At 38.4% G+C, this 20,749-nt stretch overlaps 2 protein-coding genes across 2 annotated transcripts; one reads left to right on the plus strand and one right to left on the minus strand.

Annotated features, from left to right (window-relative positions):
• Nucleotides 1–2,791: 2,791 nt before the first annotated feature.
• LOC124284411 (cytochrome c oxidase assembly factor 5-like) lies at nt 2,792–7,349 on the minus strand. Its single transcript, XM_046720499.1, has 4 exons — nt 7,289–7,349; nt 6,523–6,647; nt 4,675–4,779; nt 2,792–3,464 (listed from the first exon to the last, which is right to left on the minus strand). The coding sequence occupies exons 2-4, from the start codon at nt 6,634–6,636 to the stop codon at nt 3,423–3,425; spliced, it is 261 nt and encodes an 86-aa protein (XP_046576455.1). The 5' UTR covers nt 6,637–6,647; nt 7,289–7,349; the 3' UTR covers nt 2,792–3,422.
• Nucleotides 7,350–7,390: 41 nt separating this feature from the next.
• On the plus strand, nt 7,391–19,766 carry LOC124284412 (protein unc-50 homolog). The gene is made up of 8 exons (XM_046720500.1): nt 7,391–7,521; nt 10,900–11,140; nt 14,243–14,268; nt 14,565–14,630; nt 14,882–15,002; nt 15,806–15,945; nt 16,718–16,819; nt 17,963–19,766. The coding sequence occupies exons 2-8, from the start codon at nt 10,914–10,916 to the stop codon at nt 18,097–18,099; spliced, it is 819 nt and encodes a 272-aa protein (XP_046576456.1). The 5' UTR covers nt 7,391–7,521; nt 10,900–10,913; the 3' UTR covers nt 18,100–19,766.
• Nucleotides 19,767–20,749: the final 983 nt, after the last annotated feature.

The raw sequence follows: 20,749 nt of genomic DNA on the forward strand, positions 1-20,749 counted from the left end.
GGTCATGTCAGAGATCGGCCACGCTCCGGCAGACCCCGTAAGACCACACCCCGGGCAGACCGATTTTTGGTGACGTCATCACGACGTCACAGGTTTACAAGTGCTCCAAAGTTGGCTAGACAGTTGCAACAGGCCACCGGCACGACTGTTCATCCCCAAACGGTAAGGAACCGTTTGCACACAGCCTGACTGTTTGCCCGACGTCCAGTGGTTGGAGTTCCATTGAGTCAACGTCACAGACAGGAACATTTGCAATGGGCACGTGCTCATCGGCGCTGGCGTCGTCAACAATGGAACCAGACATTATTCACTGATGAATCACGTTTCTGTGTGGAATTTGCAGATGGACGACGCAGAGTATGGCGTCGAGTGGGTGAACGTTTTGACGCCAATAACGTCATCGAACGTGACCGCTATGGAGGAGGCAGCATCATGGTTTGGGCTGGGATCCATGCAGGAGGAAAGACAGACTTGATTCTTGTCCCAGGAAACCTGAATGCACAACGTTACTGCGACGAGATCATCAGACAAACTGTCATCCCATTCACGCAACGAAATCCCGGCTTTACGTTTCAACATGACAACGCTAGACCGCACACAGCCATTCGAACAAGAGATCTTCTTCGGCAACACAACATTCAACCTCTACTTTGGCCAGCAAGATCCCCAGACCTCTCTCCCATAGAGCATGTGTGGGACATTCTCGGCAGGAGGGTCAGAGAACATCACCCCCTTATTGATAATTGTTGTGACCTTGAAAATGCCCTCATTCGTGAATGGGGTAACATTAACATTGGTGAGTTGAGAGCAGTTGTTAACAGCATGAGATGGCGATGTACAGCTGTAATTCAGGCCAATGGAGGTCACACACAATATTGACGTTTTTGGAGCAATACCCCACTCTTGATTTTGGGGTCATAGTGGCGTTATGGAGAACAATGAACACAAGTCTGAGTGATTTTAAAATGGAAAAATGAAATGTAAAACCAACATGATTTGGATATACAATATATTTTTGGTACCACATGATTTTTGTCATTTTTTATACCAACGTGCTAAACTTTTTGGGTTGAATATATAAAAGCGGCGTAAAACCAAACTCAGTCAGTCAGTCAGTGAGGTGGATCTCATCCTTTGAATGAAATATGTACAGTGTAGTTACATGTCATTTACCACAACGCCGAATAACAAATTCATCTTGACGAGCTAGTCCAGTTTATGAATTCAGTTCCAAAATGGGGTTAATGGAATGGAAGCTTATTTTACACTTGATCATTTAAATTTATTTTACACTTTTAGCTACAAAATAGGCTACAGGGCAGCCCCTTACGACGCCTTTATCAGGCATTGACAGTTCCAGATGGTGACTTTAAACTACAGCTGAAAAGGATGGTTTTGTTTACGGCTTTCATAGAATGTTAACAGGATAAACTATCTGTTAAAATGATGAAATTGCTATATTAAGAGTTTTCAATATATTGCAAGATTAATGAAATTATCATAGCTTCAGCAGTAAAACAGAATATTCGTACGTTAACTTCAGAGAAAACGTGTTATTCTCAGCAACGGTATCTGCTCATACCTCACCTCCATGTTTCGATCTTTCTGCGTAAATAACTTCCATAGATTTCTAAACTTGAGACAGATCTGAATGACAGGTGACAGGTATTTAACATGCGCTTCTAACAGGTGTCTAACGCGTAGGCCTACATAACAGCAGTTTACATATAGTAAAACGCAGTATCATATTATGAGTAAGTGAGTGTGGTGTAACGCCTCTGACAGTGTTAGGATGAGTGAGTGAGTGAGTGAGTATGGTTTTACGCCGCTGTTAGCAATATTCCAGCAATATCACACGGGGAACACCAGAAATGGGCTTCACACATTGTACCCATGTCGGGATTGGAACCCGGGTCTTCAGCGTGACGAGCGAACGTTTTAACCACTAGGCTACCCCACCCGCCCAGACAGTATTAGAGTTATTTTATGGTGTGTCAGCTCACTGTAGGGGAAGACATGTAAAACATGAGAGCTTTGTATGGCCCTGACAAACTTAGAAACAAAATGGGAGCGAGATTCGAACCCACAACCATGAGTTTCTAGCGAAAACAAAGTTTGCAACTGAGCTGAGTGACTTATGCCACCTGGACTACCTCTCCGATGTTGTTACATAAAAGCACCATGTAACACCTGCAGAATCCCCCTTTCTATATTCCAAGACAGTCTTGGTTCCATTATCTACCAAATGACTGAGGAACATCAGTGATATATACCGATCCTTTGAAACTGGATTTAGTTGAGATCCGTGTTCACAACACAGAATGAAATTTGAAAACAATGAATGAAATAATATATTTTTAAACAACAGCCGCTTTGTTGAATTGAGTAAAACAGTAATAGTGTTGCAAAAGTACACACATGCATTATTCTTTTCTTCTGCTGTTTTAGCGACATTTAATGTTTTGGTTTTGGGATAGTTCAATATTGATATCACAAAGGAAACGTTACACACACACCCCTACATAAAAAAATAAAAATAAAATCCGTTCTACCACCCATATCTTTTAAAAAGTGATGAGAAACAAGACATAGATTTTATGTGGCCTAAGGAACAAATGTAATGTTAGTGAAAGCGATAATATTTTCTAGTTTCTGTGAAATGTTCCAATATTTCACAAACCTTTACAAACAGGATGCAAATACACAATTTTAAATGCTGATAAATCTCCTCTCAGCACACATCCATGGTGTTGTTCAGTTCCTGGTCTGGACAAATGACAAACAGACAGTATCTCATATACATCTTTATCCCACCCTACTGGTATCAACATTGCACATCAGACAAAACATCCACATCTAAATAGATTCATTCACATCTACAGGTCAACATCGTCTGTGTTCCATGTCACCAACAACCTGAATATCTCTTAGTCTTACCATCAATGGTGACAAATCATTAATTACAACCACTGTACCAAGTTTCTTTGCTTCAGGCCAGGTTATTTTAAATATTTGTTTAACAGACTCGCTGATCATTTCTTTGCCATATCATACAAAATATAGAACATTCACCTGGTGCTATTAGGATGTATCTATTGCTTGATCAACCATGGTAAAAATCTTACATGAGAATTAATTATTGTATCAAAGAATAAAATTACCACATACAATGTACTACACAAGTCCCTTTCAGGAGAACAGACTAACAATACCTTCAGCAGTCAACATTCCTTAGCACACCCAGCTTAGTCAACTTTTAATGAATCCAGCCTCCACATAGGTCTACACTACACCTTGAAGTGGTCTTCAGGTCTCAGGTTTTACAGCACTGTTGTAACAGAACTTGATTGACCAGTTGGTTGAGCAGAACCAGTTGCTCACAACTCTCATTTGTCACCTCTCACACATACACACTGTCATGCTCAGTAGCCCTTCCTTCCACGGAACCTGCTGCGCATGTCCAGCTGAAATGAGAAAATGGACATTCTCTTTTACATTTATATCACTGTTAAGGTGTTAGCTGTGATAGTATGTGTGTGTGTGAGTTCGATTTCACGCAACTTTTAGCAATATTCTAGCAATATCACGGAGGGGACACCAGAAATGGGCTTCACACAGCTGTGATAGTAAAATTTTGTTGTGATCTTGCAAATCTTCAGTACTGGTACATCACAAGTTACTTCCAATGTATAAAATGGGGAGATAACAATAAATCAAGTTTGCTGTTAGAAATGTTCATGAGTGAGTTTAACACCGCCATATTCAAGAGATCGTCATGTTGGGTGTAAGTCCTCAATGAAGTCAGTCTCAGCTGTGACACCTTTGGTGAAACCCTAAGGCATGGATATAGTGAGTGAGTGAGTTTAGTTTTACGCTGCTTTTAGCAATATTCGAGTAATATCACGGTGGGGAACACCAGAAATGGGCTTCACACATTGTACCCATGTGGGGAATCGAACCTGGTTCTTCGGCGGGACAAGATTGCTTTAACCACTAGGCTACCTGACCACCCCTTTATGGATATAGTGATGACAGGTCTAGAAAAGTAAATGGGATGACCTGGAATTTGAATCCCAGATCATATGTTTGCTGCATGCCCTTGGAACATAACTCTGCAATTGAAATTCAGCACCTTAGATGACTTTGCTATCATGACAATGCATTGACATTTCAGATGCCAGCTCCAATATCATATGTGCGGACATCTCTGTTGAAACATCACAACAGTGTTAAAAAAGGAAGTCTTCCATACAGATATCTTGCTATTAATAGGGCTGAAACGGTATACCGCGGTACTCGGTATTTTCGGTTTTAGTACCGTCATTTCTATCTTGTCATAAAATGACAGTTTTGTTCATTCAAAATAACAAAGATTATGGTTATTTTTTTATCCATGTTATTAAACAATGAAAGGTTTGGCTCTTGTCAATTTATCTCATAGACCAAACCGAAGGCTTGGTACCGCAATACGTACTGTACCGTGGTTGACCGTACCGTTTCACCCCCTATCTAGTAACCAATTTCTAATAGGCAAACAACCCGTAAAGATCCAGACTTGATTATTCACAGACCGCCACGATATATTTGGAATATTGCTGAGTGCAGCATAAAACGAAACTCTCACTCACTCAAATAGGTAAACAAAAGAAAACAGACCACAAAAATAGCTCTTACGATTGATCGTTTACACTCGAAGAAAGCTGTCCGGAGGTTGTGACACTTGTTGGGTATGCTGGGATGGTGGCCGAGCTGTAGACACTCCCTGGGCGTCTTACCGTCCTGTATCAGGACACAGGGAAGTCATAACGACAGGTCATCATTTTCACAATGCAATGATCAACTACACTCTTTATTATTTTTTCTATAAACAGATTCAACTTCCACAATAACAAAATGAAATAAAATAACATCATAACAGAATGAAGAATTTGTCATCCATGAAAGAATCTTGCCTTTATTGTTATGTATACACATCAGCTTCTAAAGTGCCAGATATAAAGTGTGGCCCAACAAAATGAGTAATGCGATGATTGACAAACTAAACAATGACATACTCTATATTAACTCAAGTATTTATCAATTTGATTTTAAAAATGAAACGTTGAAAATTTAAAAAAAAAATTCAGTAAAATCCACAGTATATTAGCATAGTGAGTGGTTAGTGAGTGATTAGTGGGTGTTGTTTTCTGTCACAGTAAAAAGTACTATAGCTATATATCACGGTAGTCTGAAAAAGTCCTCCAAACACAACCAATGACTGATATGAGCAGAAACCACTGGGTCATGATGACCGGGAGGGCACAAAGCCATCCTAGCTTAGTTTTTTAGTTTTTTGCACAAATGTACAGAACACAAAACCATAGGTTTTCAACTTTATAGAATTAATGTCAGTGGCAGTTTGGGACACAAGTTTCGAATTGTTGGTCTGAACAAAAGAAATCCAAGCAAAAACCAACAACATTTCATCAGTAGTGCACCCTTTTACTGAAGATGCCAAGGTGCTCAGAAATAAATTTGGTGTTAAAACGAACTATTCCATTCAGAACAGACACTTTATCATATTAATGTGTGTTTTTTTAGAAATGTAGACATCATCCTCTCAGAGCTTTTTTCACCACAGAGAACTTAGAGAAGCCTAAACACTGATTTGCTGACGGGAAGCTTCACCTGATATGACCTTCAACAGAGGCGTTATCAGATCCTTACAGAGTGAGTGAGTTATCAATCAGTCAGAAGTGAGGATCCAAGCTATAATGATATTAGAGTCAGAGTTATTTTCCAACAACAGGCCATAGGTCAAAAATACATAAAAATAATACAGTGTCTTCAGGGGCACAATGATTTTTCAAGAGTGTTTAAAATAATCCTTTTAACATTGAATAGATATAAAGGAACAGATTTTACAGTATCTAAGTTCGTATTCTGGAAAAGATTAACTAAAGAATATAAAGTGTAAGGCTTTTTAACACATTTTGTAATATACCTCTCTCTTAGTTGTGATTCACACATGAACAATACACGGAATTCATCTTCAATATACGTTAGACCTTTAGATTTACATGATATATCTTTGATTATAGTCAGTGTTGATATGACACACCTGTTTTTACAGCTATCTTAAAATTACTACACCTAAATTGTGCTAAAGCAACTCTTAAATGGGTAGAAAGGTTAAACACTGACTGACTGACTGAGTTTGGTTTTACGCCGCTTTTAGCAATATTCCAGCAACATCACGGCGGGGGACACCAGAAATGGGCTTCACACATTTTACCCATGTGGGGATTCGAACCCGGGTCTTCGGCGTGACGAGCCAACGCTTTAACCACTAGGCTACCCCACCGCCCTGAAAGGTTAAACAATAAATAACATTCAACACTTGATCATGTTAATACTGACTTAAAATACTGATAATAGTTGCATTGGAGGAATTACTCAAGCAAGAGTACCAAGACTGTTTTAAATTATCTGATAATCTTTGCTATGTAATGATTTTATCTGCTATTCAACATTCCACGCTACCTTCATCACACAGTCACTCTTCAGCAGACAATCTAAGAGGTCTTCTCGGATGCCAGAGCAGGCTGTCTTTGGTTTGGGTTCCTCCCCTTCCTCTTCCGGGTAGTACTTCGGCATGGTCACAGAACCTGACAGAGAGTAAATGAGTGATTGATCTGTTTCATTGGCATTTTAGAAGTTGATGGATAATAGAAACGTCGCATCATAAGAAATAAAGAAGTTGTTATCCATAAAGTATTATACTTTTCTAAGCGAGTGATTGTTGATTTAAACAGGTATAAGTAGTACTTCAGCACATAGTGGCCTGTGAATGTAAAGCTAACATAATTAAGTCCATTTAGGCATGATGACAACACTGAAAATTCAAAATATCAGTTATAGTCTTTTCTGTGAATTTATTTGTTAAAAGTTAATTAGTAATAATAATGATAATAATAAGTAAATACTCATGAACTGGTTATATATTTCTGCATCATGCATAATAGTAACACAGCATTATTTATATTATTTGTCACTAATTTGAATAGAGTTGTTACAATTTTAGATGATGGTTGCCCTCATCTCATAAGCCATGATGTGTTCGTTCATAAATATCATTCAGAAAATGTCAACTTTCAAGCTCAGTTGATAACATTATATAATCGTGTACATGTGGTGTTTTAATATATTTATGGCCATCAGATATAGTTTCTCCGAAAAAGAACATAACGAATGGACGTTGTAAGTTATTCATTATGATTGCATGCTTTGAGTTTCAAAATGTACTGACTTGTGACAAAATCAATGTGTTCTTGAAGCACTCACAATTAGAGTTATACCCCTTTGATAAGAGAGGGGAATTGTGGGATGACTGAGCATGCGCACTGCTCAAACTAGGAGTTGTATCAACTTCCGCTTTGTTGTTCCTGCAAAGTTGTGAGAAGTGACACTTATCATAACGATGCATTTACACTGGCTTTAATACAGACTTGTTGGGAAGCAGAACGTTTATTTTAATCTGGTGTAAGTATACAATTGTTCCGACATGATTATGCTCTGGGTCATGTAATAATTTTGATGAATTATGTGTTGACGACGTGGCTTGTTATGATTTCGTCAAAATCCTGTTCCCTTGTAATATATGTTGCGCTTCAGCTACTTCTGGTGCTAATAGTTTTTTTACTGCTTCATTAATTTTTGTGAAGGTCTGTCAGATCCCCGCATTAATACATTTCGAAGATTCCCTTGGAACGTCACTGCGTCCAACGCCACTTACATTGCTGAAGAAAACAGGTCGCTCAGTGACAAAAACTTCATTGATTATACATGTCAGATAGAAATGGAAGCAAAATCCAGAAAATTCGTCTGACAAACCATCTCACAAACAACCTGGACAGTTAAGATTCTCAGCTTTGGTGCACATTTATCATGTTTATCTCAAACATTCTCAGTCTCACGTTTTGACATATCATATTTTCCTTATAATGCCAATCGGAAAGATAATGTTATTTTGTTCCAAAATTTGTATTTATTTTCATATCATTGTCTTAATTTTAGAGGAATTTTTCTGCTATAATCTATGCAATAATGTAAAATTACTCGTTAACACATCCTCCACGTTATGTTATCATGGCTATAGGCATTGCAGTAATTTCCTGAAGAGTTTGTGGTCCTCAGATTGAGAAATGTGGTAAATCAAAGAAAAGGATATGCTTTATCCCTAGTCTTAGTGTGGTCTTATTAATTATGTTATGAATAATACATTAATTTAGATGCAGATCAATATGACATTTTAAGCATTTCATATATGGTAATCAGACATTTTCAAAATTTGTCAGCAATGAAGATTCTTTCTACTGAGCAACATCAGTTAGAACACATGGAATCTGTATGACTTTAAAAAGTATTGGTAAAGCACTGAACCTTGCCTGTTAATCCTGAACCTTGCCTGTTAAATCTTAAATTGTCGACAGGCAATATAGCTCATGCCTTTTAGCATGTATAGTCTTGTTGGGATTATTTGGATATAAGCACAAAGTTATGTCTATGAGCAGCACTAAAGCCTTTTTACCCACATAATTAAAGTTTGCAAAAATAATTTACTTGCCTTAATGTGAAATGGTAACCCTTCTGTCTCTATATTATGTTTTGTCTTAGTCTGGTTTTGTGTAGATAGCACAATGATGTTTTTTAAATTATGACAATATATATCCAGCTGCATTGGTTAGTGTACATAACACAACATATCATGGGACCCTCTATTATCGCGGTAGTTAATGTTGTCGCCATCGGGATTATAAACGGGTACTGACATTTAGCATTTTATATATATTTTCAGTTGACTGATGTTAAATCATCATTTCTGTCTCAAATAATGTGACACATAGTCACAACTCCTTTAATACCATTGCGGCAATTCTGATTGTCTCGTTTGACCCGGAAATTGAAGCAACTCTCTGTTATTGCGGTATTGCTATTTTCTTACTATGGCATGCTGTACAAGCAGATGACACTGTTAAACGTTTACTAAGACAAGAAATAAATCTAAATAGTTTGATCATTAAAAAATATTTCGGAATTTCATTCACATTAGTAATAACATCATGTTTTTAACCCAAACGTCTGAAACTTCTATTCATTTGGATACAAGGTAACAATAATGTTGCAAAATATTGTTTTTCCGCCTTAAAACGTACCATACAAGTTGCTGCTGTGTGTAGAGTGAAGTTGCATAATACGTCACTTCCTGTTATATTTTTAGCACGGAAGTAAGACAAAGTAAGTTTTGATTCGTGCTAGATGTAATGGCAGTAGGGGTCATTCTAGTTTCAAAATGTTCTAGAACTTGCTGAAAAAATGAATGCTTTAATATTTCTACGATTAGACATGACATTCCAATGAAATAAATGACTTTTTCAAGAGCGATGAATATATTTACATAATTTGCATATGTAAACAGCTGATGCTTTCCTGATGTTTTCGCGTGCCGCGATAATAGAGAGTCCCACTATACTACAAAATGGCACTTTAGCCTTTAGTCAGTCTTATTGTTCACTCTGCATCATTACATGTCTACAGCCTTTTTCAAACAATTTTAGAATTTTATGGAGCTGTTGCCATGTAAGACTGCTGATGCTATGAATAGTGTGGGTTCAAGTCAACCAAAAAGTACTGGAATCTGTATTTTATAGGGAAAGTGAAATTAGAAAAAATATCCCACCTCATGTAGGGAATGTTTTCTTGTTCTCTTTCGACCTGGGGAGTGGAAATGACATGGAACAAAGTTTTCAATCTCTGTGAACAGCTCACCTACACACACACACTCAGTGACTCACCACACCACCCCAGCACCAATTACTGGTATATGACATCACTGGAAGCTCATGCAGAACATGATACCTGCCCAGGTTGTTCATCTGACCTCCAGCTGTGTTCATTCCCTTTCTTGTCATACATGGATGCTTATGGACAGTTTTGATTTAGATGTTCTTGTATACAACAAATATCATGTGGGGTTATATTCTTGAGTTATTTTGGTAACTAAGAAGATGGTTGTGAAGCTCTACAATCTAGTTTTAAAGGAAGTGTAAAGTCCGCTCCAATTGCAAGAAAGGGTTTTCATCTTTTGAACCAAAGAAAGAGATTCTAAGCATAACATCAGAGATGCCAATCTCTACGATTTTATCATAGTCGCTACGAATTTTAGCCTCAAATATGATTGCACTCGAATTTAGTAGAAATTCTATGAAATTTGAAGAAAATTCACTAAAATCGGATATGTAGACTAAAATATATATTTTCGTCGATTAAATACATTTTCGTCAATAAGACTATTAAGAGATTACAAGAAGAAATGGTAATGCTGATAATTTGGAGATCTGCTGCTGGAGGTATGTGAAAATACAGCTTCACTCTTGATTGGTGTCAATGTCATGTTATCTTTCTCAGAAATCCATCATGATTTTAAGTATTTAGTTAACTACTAATTTCATTGTCAAACTACTAATTCTTATCCTTGAAACTACTATTTGTAACACTCTGGGGTTGGCGTCTCTGGAAGTGTTCAGTTCCTCAGCCACCAAAAAATCAAATTGAGTTGGAAAAGGCTCAACATTCATCTATGGTTAAACAATTATGACAGAGGATGATTTCTTAGACACACCTTCTGATTTGTATCTCTGCAAGAACTTACACTGTTTGTTCTAGCCCCCTGATGTCTTGAGGGGTAGCCTAGTGGTTAAAGCATTTGCACGTCGTGTTGAAGACACAGGTTTGTTTCCCATTCTTGGTGTCCCCCCACCATGATATTGCTGGAATATGCTAAGTAAAAGCTGTGTAAAACCAAACTCACTCACTGTGTCTTCAACGCCTTCATATTACACATTTTGTATCTGTTTTCAGGATCATTGGCAAACATGTCGTACACAAAGATGTCTCCTCCAGTATCCCCCACGGGGTCCCCTCCCTCCTCACCTCTCAGTAGCTATGGAAACGGCTTCAGTGGACCCTCCAAGTCAGAGGCTAGACTGACAGCGACTGCAAAGAGACGAAAATATTTCCGACGCTTGTTCAAGTTTCGTCAAATGGACTTTGAATATGCTTTCTGGCAAATGGTGTTTCTGTTTTCATCCCCACAAAAAGTGTAAGTTGTTGAAAAAAGTTCTATTTTTTCTATATTTACTTGTCAGATTATGTTCATATGTCTGTATTCAGGTAGGCAAATGCAGAGCATCACAGTATATTAGCATGAGTAGCAAATCATATATCCTTACTGAACTTGCTGAAGGGATAATAATAATAATGCATATTTATATGTGCGCCCAATCCACCTCAACAGGCATGCTCAAGGCGCTACAGAGTCAAGTACAGTCAAATCCCGATGAGTCGAATCGCTGGGGACCAAGTAATAAATTTGACTTATCGATGTATTCGAGACATAGGTATGTCTATGATGAGGGTAGAAAAAAAAATGATGATCGAATATTGAACAATTCCTTTATTCAGCACATGATATTAAAATATAGCACAACAATACATTAGGTGACATAGATAATGGAAACAAACAGTATATAAATGAGAACACATTTCAATACTAGTACAATGAAATACAAAATACCTCTTAAAATCTATGAACAAAATCTATCGGCAGTCGATAGATATACATGGCGCCATCTTGAATCTTGTTACTACAAAAAGACGAACTCACTTCTGGAAAAAGTCTGACATTATTGTTTGTTTCTGTGAATTTCCCTTACATTTATCCACAAATTCGCAGACGCTTGCCAAGTGGGAAAAATGTTCATTGTTTGTACCTGGGACTGACTCGAGAAATTCCTCCGCCATGATATACAGATCATGAATAGTAATAACCGAATGAAAGCTGCTATATAACGCAACCGATTTGATTGAGTTAACTCAATGTCATGTGCTAATTCTTCCGTTTCCGTAAAATCACTAATCTGCCTTTTGAACTCACCCGACAATAGCGGAAAGTTGCGAGCCGCACTGGTTTATTAATTGGATCAGTTAGCTATGCCAATTATCTTCTCATTGACTGACTTCGGCTTATGTATACAAGATTACTGTTGTTTGAATCTCATGGGACCAAATTTCCTTTTCGAGTCATCATGTGTATTTATGAGACGAATTCGTGTAACCAGTATTCAAATGATGACAACTATAACAGGGAATGGTCGGGACCAACAGGTACTTCGAGTTATGCATAATATTCGAATATTCGGGATTTGACTGTATGTACGTATGTACAGAAGTAATACTAGAGCACATTAAGGGAGATACTGCTGGAAGAAGTAGGTTTTAAGTTTGGACTTGAATAAGTCGAAATTGTCAATAGTTTTGAGGTCATAAGGAAGAGAGTTCCAGAGAGTAGGGGCTGCATAGGTGGAAGAACGCTGTCCAAAAGTTTTCAGTCTGAAGGAAGGCACAGTGAGCAGATCCTGGCTGTTGGAACGAAGATTGCGTGAACTGGAGTATGATGACAACATATTAGACAAGTACTGGGGAGCAAGACCATGCTTGGCTTTGTAGGTCAGACACAGTATCTTATGCTCAATTCTGGCTTTCATGGGCAACCAGTGAAGCTCCTTCAGTACTGGCTTGATATGGCAGCATTTAGGGAGACGATAAATGATGTGGGCAGAAGTGTTTGGGATTTTCTGGAGTCTGTCACAGAGTTTCTGAGGAATGCCAAACAATACACTGTTGCAATTATCCAATCTTGAGGTTATGAGGGCTCTGACCAAGGCATGGGTAGCATCCACTGAGAGATAGGGACGGATGTTACTGATGGGACGAAGGTGAAAGTGGCAGGTTTTCCAAATCTGAGAGACTTGAGCTTCCATGGAAAGTGATGAGTCGAGGACAATACCCAGATCTGTTGCAGTGGAACAGATAGGGACGACAGCATCAGCTATTGTCACAGATCTGGTAGGGATTTTCGACAGCGGTTGTTTGGATCCAATCAGAAGAGCTTTGGTCTTGGTGTCATTTAGTTTCAGCATATAATCTGTCATCCAAGATTTGATGTGTCTTGTACAGTCAGAAATTCCAGCTAGACCGTCAGAGGGATTTTTGCAAGAAATTGCCTTGATGAGTTTGTTGTCATCTGCATATGAATGGTGCTGCAGATTGTGAGTTGAGATGCTGTCAGCAACTGGACCAGTGTACACAACAAACAACAGTGGACCCAGTACGGAGCCTTGTGGCACACTGTGTGGTACGGTAACGCTGTCTGATGTCTTGTTCCCGATGGCCACACATTGGCATCTGTTATGGAGATAGGACACAATCCACTGGAGGGCTGTTCCCAGAGATTTCATATCTAGTTTTGAGGACCTGTAGCTGGACACTGTGATCTATAGTGTCAAAGGGCGATGATAGATCTAGGAGTATCAAATCCCCTCTATCCACAATTTGTCTCAGGATATCACTGACATGTATGAGAGGGGTCTCAGTGTTGTGATGTTCCCAGTATGCAGACTGGTACTTGTCCACTAGGTCACACCTTGTCAGATGGTTCTTCAGCCTGACACTGACAGCCATCTCCAGGATTTTGGAGAGGAAAGCTAAATTGGATACTGGACAGAAGTTATTTTAGCTCAGACTCCTCAAGGTCGTGCTTTTTGAGTAGTGGTCGAACAAAGGATTTCTTAAAAGCTTCTGGAAATACACCTAATTGTAGGCTCTTGTTCACAATCTCAGTGATTATAGGAATGAGCAAGTCCAGGTGTTTCACAACAAGTTTGGTTGGCATTGGATCAGATTCACATGTTGTAGCCTTAGCTCCCATTACCAGTGATTTGACCTCCTTATCTGTGAAAGGCTCCAGGTTACTGAGAATATGTCCACTGAAAGTTGGACTTTCATCTACCTCAAGGGATGGTTAGTCATGTCAGTGATTGAGAACACCATATGCCCATGGTTGTCAATATAGTCTGTTTTTAAGGGAGATAAAGTTAAGGACCTTAACTTCTTCATTGTGAGGAGCACAGGCTTTCCGGGGTATATGCTTACTCTTTCGTCAGTTGACAAAGGAGTAAACTTGAACTCCAAAATGTTGCATTCCTTATCATAAAGATTTTGGTATATATTATTATGGGATTAGTGATTATGAAGATTATATGAGTGCTTACATCAGTTGCATCATGTTTAAGATTATCTTATCTTTATCATGTTTATTACTATGATTGTATATTTTACCAAGTTTATCTGTTATTAATTACAGGTATCGGAATTTCCAATATAGGAAACGTAAGTATTAGTTTCAAACTATTTTGGTGTTAGGTAATACAGGGATTTATCAAGGGCAGTTCAGAGGCTAAATAGAAGTAAAACATATGCAATATTCATGCTGAAGATGATGACGCATCAATGGTTTCATTTCAGTGAATGTAATCATAAACAGTTAATGTTAGGATATCTATGAATATATGCAAATATATAGTTTAAAGAAATACATTTTGATAATTGGCAACACATGTTTAACATGTAAAGAATATTTTTAAAGATACTCAGCCCTCCTATTACTGACATTACATTTCTTTCAGATACAAAAGATCAGTGGGCCAGGGATGATCCTGCCTTCCTTGTTTTACTCAGCTTCTGGCTACTAGGTAGGCCATTATACTATGAGACAAGTACAGCTGGATCTAATTGATTACAGCCCTGTTATTATTTCAGCATTTTTAAACCAGTGATATTTTAAAAAAATGTTAAGCCCCAACATGTTCAAGAACAGCAAATTGACAGCCCAAAAGAGCGATGTTTTGATTAGCAAAATGCGGTACTTTGTAAATCCAAGTATATGCATTATACCTTGTATAGTAAGTAGCAAAGAGGTCATCTGTATGTGATGCTTTTCCAGCATCATCTGTTGGTTTTGTTGCTGTGCTGGGACTCAGTGTAGTGGCTTTCATCAAGTTCTTCCTGTGGGTAGTGTTCTTGGACTGCATTGGAGTTGGACTGGTTATTGCAACCCTGCTATGGTGAGTACACTGTGTAACACCAAAAGATACATCATGGTTCATTGGTAGGATTAAAATCTGAGGGTCCCACAGGATTTACTTAAGTGTACAAAACTACTCCTGGGACATAAGATTAAGAGGGAGATAGGCAGTTTTTGGTAAAGTAATTAAAATTGTAGCTTGGTGTGTGGTGTGGTGTAGTGTACAGTAGGGCTGCCAATGAATCCACTGATGATGATTTTATTGGTGACCTCTTTTGACCTCTGGAGGTTTGTGTTCAGTGGAGAGAGAGTGAGTAGAGGGAGTCATCAATTTTGTACATAGAAATATTAAAGAAGTATGCTTAAAAAGTATGGGAGGGAGGGCATTGGTTTTGTAGGTGACACACTTACTTTGTACATAAACTTGGGGGTCATTAACATTTTACATGCTTCTCCATAAAAAATCATCACCAACCTACACACACACACACACCCACACACACACACACACACACACACAACCATAAATTATGAATGTCCCTTATTTATTTGTTGTTCTAAGCCATAGTTATCTCCCTTTTGACAATCAGCCATATTGTTTTAGATTTGCAATTGCCTCAATCTGTATCGAAACTGGAGTTAAGGCCTGCATTTCCTTGTATGCAAATGGCATGGTGGTGCCACATAGCGTGATGCAATTTATGCAATTCATGTGGAAAATATATATTTGGCGTAGACTTGAAGTTTTGGATGGAGCCTTGAGAAAAACTTGAAAAGGCGTTGATGTCAGTGACATGAATCATAACTATGTTCTAAATGCTAAGCTTGTTGCCTTCCCTCCAGGTTTTTGACCAACCGCTACATGATCACAGCACCCCCTAGAGGGCAGGATGTTGAGTGGGGCTATGCGTTTGATGTCCACCTCAACGCTTTCTTCCCTCTACTTCTCATCCTGCATTTCTTCCAGCTGCCACTGCTGCATCGTGAGTAACTTCTGTATCAATGTGTAATTGTTTATTCAATCAAGCTTGCGGCCATCATATCGACTTTCTCCATCAGAATTACCAATATCTGTCGGTGGCGGAAAAAAACAATGGTATCTGAAAGCTTATTTTATTCAGTCCGCTTTAAAAATGTAGGGTCGGCACCAGAATTCAAGGGTTGGTTGGGTAATCGGAACCACAACATTTTTTTATTTTGCCATATCACTGTTGCCTCAGAATGTTATGAAATCAAGATTTCCCCTTGTGAACGAGACTGATAGTATGAGCATATACCCACACAATAGAGTCCTGTGACCTATGGTAAAATAGAATTGTGAAAAAATATTGTGACGGACAACCTGGGGTTTCTTCACGATGTGTACAGTACCTGGTGCTGTATTGAGACTTCTCCTGTGAGCAGGCTGATTGCTGGACATAATTGATTTTTCAATCAAAAGACATAAAACAAGAAATATATTATTGTGTGATTATCATTGATTTAAAGGTCACATGCAACGCAAAACACAACTTTGCAAAATTCTGATACCTTTCGGTATGGACTTACAGTAACAAATCATCAAAAATGTTAAAGTTGAAAAATGACGCGATTACACACACGCACGCACGCACGCACGCACGCACGCACTCACGCACGCACGCACGCACGATTCTGTTAAGCTGCTGCTGCTGTCTTCAGATAGTCCATATGTTTGCGCTGTTCCTGCACTTGAATGTGTTATGTTATATTCTCATTATTTAACTTTCATTTCAGATTTCATCAACCAAGAATATTTCATATCCTGTTTCTTCGGCAACACGTTGTGGCTTATAGCTATTGGCTACTACATCTACATAACATTTCTTGGATACAGTGGTAAGTCGACGCTTTTCAACCATCTATGGGCATGACAGCCAATTTGTTGTGTGATAGAGTGCAATTTCGTGGAGACACTTGGTGTAGAGGCAGAACCACCACCAGTTCTAGATTAGAACTCAGCCTGGTTTAATTTATTGGAACCAAACAGTACAGTTGGTAGAGAAGGCTGTGGTTTGTGTTAAGTTGAAACTGATTGATGCATCCTTATAATCCTGTCAGGAGAAATTCAAAGAGTGCTCTCTGATTTCCGCCACACATTTAGAGCCTCAGCTTGTAATATCAGTAGGCCACTTAGATTTGCTGAAAATGATCCTGAGAAATATGTTCAGGCAAGTTATCAGATACAGACTAAGTTTGTAGTGCTTTGTGGTATCAAATAGCTGCATAACTGCTGTGGTGATACAGTCTTATTAAACATGTTTAGAGAGAAGGGCAGGGAATGGATGGAAACGTTTGTATTTTCAGCTTCAGTGTTATGGGAGTATGCTGGGAAGGGGGTGTTCAACATTTCAATTCCTAACTTTGATGTGCTGTTGATCATTGGATTGTCTGGTCCAGACTTGATTACAGACCGTCGACATAGTGGAAGGTTGCCGAGTACTGCGTTAAACAACAAACAAACCCTAAAATTGATGATGTGTCAGACAACAAATCTTCTTAATCATATTGTTTTTGTCTTTGTCTTAATGAAATAGGGGATTTTGTATTTTGGTTCATGTCATGTGCTTTTGATGCCATATTTAGGTGAAGACTATAGCAAAGATTTTGGCTGTTTGTTAATTGTGTGAAGAATCACAACTGGAACAAATATTTAAAAGCCAATACCATTCCTCCAGTTTCATGTAAGATGTTTTCCTACCAAAAATATGTAATATGTCCGCATGGAAAAACAACATATTGTACAAGAATGTTTCAACTTTCATCTTGAATTGTATTTATTGTTAGAAAGTTGGATTTCTCTATCTGTGGACAAAGTGGGCATCCTTGAGATGTTCTACATTAGTATCTTAATCTAGTCCCTGAACCGCCTAAATCTCTAAGTATTAAAATTAGGGTTACAACAAGAATATGCTACTTACTGAAAGACAGGAATATCTAAATTGGAATGTGTTATTGATGAAGATTATGATCCCTTTTCAGCATTGCCTTTCTTGAAGAACACTCGGACGTTACTATATCCCATCACAGGCATGGTGGTCGTGTACATCCTGTCCCTCATCTTTCAGTGGAACTTCAGCTGGGGGTTGTGTAGCTTCTATCGCAATCGGGTAATGTAGGCTCACCCTCAACCGTGACCATTGGAAACTGCTTTATGCAAACTCTACAGACTTGTGGGATACTCCATTGACCCTGATATCAATATCATGAAAAACTGTAACCATGACTCCCAGGAGCTGGTCACTGGTGGAATTGTCAATATCACAGATGTTTCCTCAGAGGATGTTGATTTCAAGAATGGAGGCATCACCTGTTGCCCTGTGATTGATATGGTCTCACAGGTCGACGGAGAGACCAGGGTGTTCTTGATCATGTTGATGAACATTTCGCTGTTGAAATGTGTCAAAGGAATAAAGCAGAGCTGTTTCTGCTGGGGATATGTCATTACAGTGTGGTTCACACCATCATCATGTTGAGAAGACACTATCTATTTATCTGTTTATGCTTGAATGTGGGATAAAGAAATACAATATATAATCCCACACTGACTGCTTCAGGGGACTGTATTATAGCCAGTTCTGCTGAACATGACCCCTGTCCCCAACTACGACAGTGTGAGACAATATACCCTGGAGGAAGTGTCTACTGTGTCTAACTGGGTGTTTACTTGGTTACCACTAAGTGTTATGAGGGTTGCACTATAATGAGGGAATTTCCATATACTGTGTTACATGGTAGCAGATTGCCAACATCTGGTGAGTTATGACTTATATCTATTGAGTGTTATGTAAAAATGTCTATGGTACTCTGAGTAGAGTTGGCAATATATCATGTATCAACTATTGATCTTTACCCATCAGACTTCTGGATTCCAGACAGCAGCTTTTCATCCATGTGATAATATAAGATTATTTAACGTTCTCCGTGTCAGGCTGTTCTTGCTGTAGCTTAGAGTGTGCTGCAACATTGATTTGTATGAGTGGAGAAACACTTGAGTACATTCTGTCTTATCAGGGGCTGAAAAATGGAAATCTATTGACTTTCAGACCACAGCTTTTTTTCATAAGGTTTGCAGGCAAGCTGTCTCTGTTTGATGGAGGAAGGAAATTGATACCTTATGTTGGAAGTTTTTGTAATAAAAGTAGCATGGGATATTTTTGAAGGGATTAGCTTAACTGATTCAGTTAAAATATATCATGCCCTATCAGCATTTGCTCAGCCAGTTAGAAATGATTGAAGAAATTAGGTTTTGACAAGTGTTTTTGAAAACATTTACCATGCCACAGACCAGGTGTGTTTTGTCTTTTTTGTTTAATTTTGTATTTTGAAACAAATCCTGAATCTTTGCATTCATAAATCAGACCATGTCAATAGATTTTTTACCTGCATGTTTATAAAAATAACCACAGGTATTTCAGCTCTTCGTTTCTAATGTAATATATGCTTGGACTTGTGAATCTGGTATGTACAGTGATCGCAATGTTTAATTTAGAAATTATTACAGAAATACTATTTACCTGACATATGACATAGTTACTGCTATCATTAAGCACTATCTGTGCCTGTTCTGTTATTTGTGTGTGTCTGTTTTTTTAATTATTCAGAGTATTTAACTGTAGGATCTTGGGAGGAGAACCTCTGGTTTGTTGGGCACCTGTGTACATTGTACATGTACAAATACTTCTTTGTATATTTCTATTTCACCATCTGTGTATGTATGTACATACTGATATGTATGAATTATGTAATTATGTGTATATATTTGTAAATAAAAGTGGGAAACATTGCTTACATTTGGTTATGGAATAAGAGTAGTGTATTAGATGGAGAATTGTAATGCAAATAGTAATAACAATCAATTTGAATTGCAGGGGTGGATTTAAGGAATTGAAACCTACTTGCACTCAGTGCAACCTAAGGCAATCACCAAACACAAAAAAAACCAGGTTGCACCTGCTGCTTACTATAAAATCTTGTATAATGCTTGAATTTTGGTAAAGACGGTTTAGAACAGTATTATAACAAAAGAAATCTTTAGTTTCTTACTTCCTGAACTTTCATGAACAGCAACTCCTTCAGTCACTGTTCCTACAACAATCAGTCACTGTTCCTACAACAATCAGTCACTGTTCCTACAACAATCAGTCACTGTTCCTACAACAATCAGTCACTGTTCCTACAACAATCAGTCACTGTTCCAAGTCAGTTTGTCATCATTCTGTTTTCCAGCATTCTCTTCCCACAGAGGTTACTTGTCATATCTTCCTACGAACCTCTGTTCTAATACGACCATATTTCCGGGTTCTAAATGCAAAATCCCCTAGCGGCAAAAAGATCGCATAACCACAATTATAGCGCTTCTTTCTATCCAATCAGAACACATGTTACATCGACTTCAACTTGACTAACACAAGCAAATGTGGGGCCTGAAATATCCCCATCTGCGGGGGACTTGTGTTGGATGTTTTACACAAGAGCGCTTAATAGCTAGCTTGTCCGTTGTTCACGATGGCTTATGGAGACGCCTCGATCCGCCTTCATAACATGACTGAGTTCTGGCTAGAAGAAAGCAGCTATGACGGCGCGGGGAAAGAAAGTTATTTTTTCGAAGCGTACAGAAATTACCGAGGCCTCTATGAATGATCACTTTTGGAAAACAAACGCCGCTGATTGCACAACCAAATCTGATTGCCTCCAAACCACTCACACCATACGAAGGGCTGTGATAGAACAGAGGTTCAGTACGGAAGATATGACAGGAGTAACCTC

This window comes from Haliotis rubra, unplaced genomic scaffold (assembly GCF_003918875.1).
Source record: "Haliotis rubra isolate DU_JTF1 unplaced genomic scaffold, ASM391887v1 Scf336, whole genome shotgun sequence".
Taxonomy (NCBI): domain Eukaryota; kingdom Metazoa; phylum Mollusca; class Gastropoda; order Lepetellida; family Haliotidae; genus Haliotis; species Haliotis rubra.

Coding starts and splice junctions, on each gene's coding strand:
- LOC124284411 (XM_046720499.1), bottom strand. CDS start 6,636: ATGCCGAAGTACTACCCGGAAGAGGAAGGGGAGGAACCCAAACCAAAG. Junction 4,780..6,522: donor AGAGTGACTGTGTGATGAAG/GTAGCGTGGAAT, acceptor GTCCTGATACAG/GACGGTAAGACGCCCAGGGA. Junction 3,465..4,674: donor TCGAGTGTAAACGATCAATC/GTAAGAGCTATT, acceptor TTCTCATTTCAG/CTGGACATGCGCAGCAGGTT.
- LOC124284412 (XM_046720500.1), top strand. CDS start 10,914: ATGTCGTACACAAAGATGTCTCCTCCAGTATCCCCCACGGGGTCCCCT. Junction 14,269..14,564: donor GAATTTCCAATATAGGAAAC/GTAAGTATTAGT, acceptor CATTTCTTTCAG/ATACAAAAGATCAGTGGGCC. Junction 15,003..15,805: donor GTTATTGCAACCCTGCTATG/GTGAGTACACTG, acceptor CCTTCCCTCCAG/GTTTTTGACCAACCGCTACA.